Source organism: Benincasa hispida, chromosome 1, assembly GCF_027475165.1.
Source record: "Benincasa hispida cultivar pf3 chromosome 1, pf3_genome.v1.1, whole genome shotgun sequence".
NCBI classification, from domain to species: domain Eukaryota; kingdom Viridiplantae; phylum Streptophyta; class Magnoliopsida; order Cucurbitales; family Cucurbitaceae; genus Benincasa; species Benincasa hispida.
Window position 1 is genome coordinate 54,794,273 of NC_143478.1, and position 5,850 is coordinate 54,800,122.

A 5,850-nucleotide genomic window follows, 5' to 3' on the forward strand; every position below is an offset into this window, starting at 1 on the left:
AAGATTCAAAGTCTACAAAAGTTATATTCTATTCCCCCTTTTAGTTGTTTCTTTTGCATGCTTATCTTTGTAATGAACCTAATTAGAGTACTTTATATCTGTTTTTCTTTCGTTGCACATGTGTTCGTTCCATCGTTATGTGCACTTCGACAAATCTTACAAAACAAATATCTAATCCAACAACATTGCTTGGGCAGAAAACTACAAACAAATTAATATGCAAGTAGGTAATCACCGAGAAGGGTCATCATAGATTAACGAAACATGAAAGAAGCTGGTATTACACAAACATATTTCTAAGCCAACTGAAATAATGATCATTAAAACTATAAATAAACTTTTAATGAGATACTTTTGTTACCGCTCTAATACAGCTTGCATGCATCTGCACGCCTTAGCAAGAACGGTAGAAAGTCTCTCCCAAGCACAGCTACACCACCTCCATCTTCTGCTTATGTTATTATCATCTGAACTAATATACAACACAGAACTTGATTTTGAAGAACTCAAATCACATATATAATTTAGGTTTCGATGATGCGTAATTGCTCAAACAGTTAAAAGGCACTCTTTATAGTAGATTTGAATTTACTCTACTACATTTGTTTTCTTATATCATATTCTAGAAAGAAAAACAAAAGCCTAAATTACTCCACAAGTCAAAACAAGTTTAAAAGAGGTGACTTATTGTCCTTCATCCTTTGTGCAACTCAACTGGCAGGCAGCATCAACTCACAGAAGAATATCAGTGATTGAAACTAGGAATTGGCTAGTTGGAAAAATATAAACAAAAAGTTATTACCAATTTTAGAACAATTGTTTACTCCATCACAGCAACTCCTCCAGCAGCTTTGATTTTTTCGATGATGTCGTTTGCTTCCTCTTTGGTCACCCCTTGCTTAAGAATTGCAGGTACTTTTTCTACCAAGTCTTTTGCCTCCTTCAGACCCAGATTAGTGAAAGACCTTACTTCTTTAATCACCTTAATTTTTGAAGCAGCATCAAATTTCTCTAGCTTCACATCGAAAGCAGTTTTTTCCTTTTTCTCCTCCACCTTGGAAGATCCTGCCCCTGCCCCTCCTTCGGAACCCATGTCCAAGCCATCCACTGAAATTGGCTGCAGCTTAGGATGTTTAAGTCTTTCCCTGAGTGTGGGACCGATCTGGCAACGGTCTTCCGCAGGCAGTGCTGCAATTCTTTCAGCAAGCTCAATGATTTTATCAGAGGGTGGGGGCCTAGGGCCATATGGATCATAAAATGGTGGATACTTGTATCTTTTTGGCTTGGCATTTGGGTCTCTGAGAGCAAAATCAGACTGAAAGAAACGGACCTGTGACAACCCAATTATTTTAGCAAATGTGGAACGGACTTGAAGGGATCGTGCAACTACAGTCAGCTTCATTATTTCTTCAATTCAATATCAGTGAATTGTTGAATCATGGAACAAAATCCCTGAGGAACATGAAAATCAAAGGTCAATTGTCATAGATGAAAATGTAAGTACAAAACTTCAAAGGTGTCATTTAGAATCCCTGTGGAATACAAAAATTTAAGATCAATTAACAGACCATAGATAAAAACTAGGACAGAGATCTGTAGAACGCAGTTAGTGTAAGTTGTTGTTGAGCTATAACCATCCCTCCCTCTCACCTCCCCCAAATATCATGAAGGACAATATCATCAATTTTAACATACCTGAAAATTGAATAAAAATATTAGGGGGCATTTGGCATGCAAAAGTGGGTTGAATTGTTAACAATTATCTAATTGTGGAGTAAAATTATCTATAGAGTTAAAAAAGTCAGTGTTTGAGGTGCAAAGTTGAATTGACTCAGTAAGTCCATGTTTGCGTTGTTAAGTATTGGGACATGAAGTCTGCATTTGGAGTGTTGAGTTGAGTTATTTTGTCAAGGGTATGTGGTTTAGTTTTTTGTAACCTAATGGAATTGCTTTGCTTAAGTATGAGAATTTGGTCTATTGACGACATCTATGAAGCACAGACACAGACACAAATATGATAGGATATGACAATATGCCAAGTTCTAAAAGACAAAAATACGGATACGTCGATGATACTTTTTTTTTATTAAAAAATTCTAGGATACATGTAAATTAAACATAAAGATACTAAATATAATACACTGGAAGCATATAATGTCAAGTTAATGACAATAATACAGAATACAAAATAAAAGTCAAACGCTGAAATACAATACAAAAAGCAACATCAGAGATATTGAAAAACAATAGTCAATAGAATAAATGAAAAAAAGTTGGTGGTGCATCAGGGTCGGATTGATCAAAGAAGAAGATTAGAGAGAAAAGAACGAAGATAAACAAAGAACTTTGTTAAACTGTTGAAGATATTCAAGTGGGTTATTTTCGGTTACTTTGCAGGAATACAAGTGTGGAGATGAAGATTAGATGATTCACGGGTTTTTTTTTTTTTCATTTAGTTTTGGGTTGGGAAATACTAGATGAGTTGCATTTTTTAAGGTCACCGTGTGTCCCCTTCATGTATTTGGAAGGGGCCATGCGTAAGCACAATACACCAAATCGTGAATCAGATACGTATTGTGAAGTATATGAGAGAATTGGTATCTGATACATATCAAATATCTATTCATTACCTCACATAAAGTATTTGTGCTTCATAGGACAACATTAACCAATTCTAACAAGTGCTTGTCAATCTTCCTAGACTTGCAACTGGAAGATAGTGCATCAGGAGAAATTCATCAATTATAGATGGGCTGTTAGTGAAAAATCCTTGGGGGCAGGGTAATTGGACGCATGAAGCATTTCAATAAGCTTATCGAAAGTTTCCTCCCCCTGATATACCTCTAAACAATGTAGCATCACATGGTCAAATCCAAGAAATTTCCCCTGCTTGTACCAAGATAGATAGATTTTCTACCTCAGTTGGATATACCTTTTTACAGCCTTACTTAAACAAATTTATTCTATAGGTTGTACAACTGTGTTCTTGAGTTCTAAGTTGGATGGATTGTTTCAAATTGTAACCATAGTTCATCACCCTCAGCTCGGGAACTTTCAAGTGGGACACTATTTTTTTTTTTTTTTTTTGGTTAGTTCATCACCCTCAGCTCGGGAACTTTCAAGTGGGACACTATTTTTTTTTTTTTTTTTGGTAGGTGCAAACATCAGTTTAGTTTAGTCCACTTTTGTGCCCAATAACCCAACCAAGATTTTGATCCATTCACTTAATTAGGTTCTGTTTCTCTCCCAAACTATAAGCATTTTCATAAAAATGGTAGAACGACCAGAACGACCAGTCAATCAGATTCAATAAAATCAACTTAACTAACCAAATCAGAAATTCTGATCGTGAAAATCTAAATAACAGTAACAGCCAGGCAATGGACAAAGCTCAATAGCAATCAAACTTAGAAACTGTAAATAAAAAGTCAAAAGGGGGAGGGGAATACGACTGAAAATCACATGAGGAGGTAAGCATGAATAGAGCATGAATCAAATAAATGGGTATTTAAAGAAACGGAAAATTAAACCTTCAATCTAACAAATCAATGGCAACTGAGTTACGAGAGGAAGATAGATTGGACCATCGAGGCATAGAAACGATGTTATGTGAGGTGATATCGTCGGAACTTAAGACTGCAGTAACTGAGAATGCAGCCTGTGGTGGTGGCTACTGAGACACTGTCCCGCAGGAACAGCGTGCAGTGAGGGGAGGATGCAATGGCTGGTAATGGGAGGGAGGGGTGGCTGAAGGTGAAATAGGGTTTAGAAAAAAAGGACGCTACGATTGTTAAATAAAAATTAAGGTAAGTGGCTAGGATAACTTGGTTTAGAAGTCTCATTTGCAATCGACGAAGTAATCATATGAAAACAAAATAAATGATCATGATGAGCTCAAATTAGGAGAAGAAAAGACTTAGCTTATCACTTCATTACTGGATACAAGTTCTAGTATTCATGCCCAATATGATTATTTTTGCATCTGGCAATGTAATGGAAGTGGATATCATTGCCTTCAAATGTGTATAGTAGAAGACTTGAGAAACTGCTAAACACCAGAAGTACACTTCTATCGACATTATGTTGATGCCGAAATAATCCACATTAATTATATCATCTAATGACATAATAACTACATTCTTCAAAAATAATTTATATAGCCTATAATCGAATATCTACATTCTTCTAATAATCCACCTCTATGTTTCTAACTCTCCTATCCACCCTCACCACTGTACATCAGTCCAACATCATGTTTGTCTTAGTTATCGATGGTTGTCTCAACACTTAAAGATACAATTTAGTAAAATATGTATGCGTTATAATCTCTAGAATCAGATATGAGAGAGAGAGAAAAAAACACCCTCGTTATTCAATTAAATCACCTACACACGGGTCATAAAAAAGAACAATCAAACAATAAAACCATTCCTTCATAAACCAAACACCGATACATCAAACCCAAAACGAGGTTCCCTTTCAAGCTCTAAGCATTTCCAGCACAGACAAACAGATCCAAATCTCAGACACTGACCACATTGACTCATTAAAAACTCTCAAACAGGATCAAGTAAATCCCAAATATTAAAAAAATTTAGAAAATCAAAGAAAATGATGGATGAGGGAGGAGCGATTGAAGCTATAATAGAATAAAAAGATACAAGTAGCCCTTACATAGGTGCGCGAGAGGTTGCACTGACTACATTAGAAACTTGTAAAGCATCATTTCTCCTTAAATTTTGAAACCCACAATCACAAAGGAGGAAAATAGCCAAAAAAAAAAATCCAAAAATCCAAAAGCGAACCTGAGACAAGTGAGCTGTTCAACGGCGAGCGGCGTGAGTAGCAGAGCGAAGGCGAAAGAGTGAAGCGTGAAAAGAAAAAACTGACAATACTAGAAACCTTGTGGAAAAGGCTTGGGTAACCAACAGCGTTCAGGTTCGAATGGTTTCAAAATCGCAGATCTAATTCTACATGCTACGATGGGTTACAGCATTCGTCGGAGTCGAGCTGCTGCGCGTTGAACCGTGATGGGAAGAGAGAAAAGAGATGGAGAGCGGGGTAAAAGATGGGTCTTAGATTTGGTGGGGGTAGGGTTTCTACTTTTATTTATTTATTTTTAATTTTATCTCCCTTTCTTTTGGAGGGAGTGTTTGGAGTAGGAACACTTCTAAGACTATAATAAACTCGGATCGTAATTTCCCTACTTAAGCAGATAATTAAGGAAGTTAACTAAATGTGAGATAAATCTTATGTTAAGAAAAAGAAAATTTCTAAATGTTGAAGAGATTTTCTTCTAGTAGCTTTGAGGTAAGACTTAACTAGTGGAATTTGGCTAAGTGTGAAGTCAAAAAGAAACCATGTGTGTGGTATTAGAAAACATTAATGCATGAGATGATGTTAAGTTTGTAGAGGTAAAAATGAATTAAGCATTAAGCCAAGGGCAACCATGCGTTAAGCTTATGAGGTTTGGATGCATGTTGGCCGAAGCGTTGGCAAGAGGCATTACCAAAGGTTGCCCCATGCGTTGAGGCTGCGTGAGCGAGAGCGAGAAAGCGAGATAATGAGTGCAAGGTGCTGAGTGGACGATCATGTAGCTACAGATGGTGCTAAATGATGTGAAGTGATGCGCTAGACAATGGAGTTATACGATAGGCGATGACACTATACGATCAGTGTAAGCTCTGGACGATAAGCATAGAAGTTAGACGATAATACTAGACGATAGCGCTAAACGATGAGCGGGCGCTAGACGATAAGTGTAGACGTTGGACGATGCATTAGGTGGTGGCGTTGGACGATAGACACAAGCGCTACACGATGGTGCTATACGATAAGCGTGAGCGCTAC

General features: G+C 37.0%; 1 protein-coding gene across 2 annotated transcripts; it reads right to left on the minus strand.

Annotated features, from left to right (window-relative positions):
- Window positions 1–495: 495 nt before the first annotated feature.
- Window positions 496–5,155, minus strand: LOC120091782 (Ribosomal protein L12/ ATP-dependent Clp protease adaptor protein ClpS family protein). 2 transcript variants are annotated; one of them, XM_039049913.2, is made up of 3 exons: window positions 4,806–5,101; window positions 1,569–1,695; window positions 496–1,452 (listed from the first exon to the last, which is right to left on the minus strand). In XM_039049913.2, the coding sequence occupies exon 3, from the start codon at window positions 1,400–1,402 to the stop codon at window positions 821–823; it is 582 nt and encodes a 193-aa protein (XP_038905841.1). In that variant the 5' UTR covers window positions 1,403–1,452; window positions 1,569–1,695; window positions 4,806–5,101; the 3' UTR covers window positions 496–820. The 2 variants fall into 2 exon arrangements, with proteins under 2 accessions (XP_038905841.1, XP_038905834.1); XM_039049906.2 differs by lacking the exon at window positions 1,569–1,695 and having other exon boundaries at window positions 4,806–5,155.
- Between the last annotated feature and the right edge of the window lie 695 nt (window positions 5,156–5,850).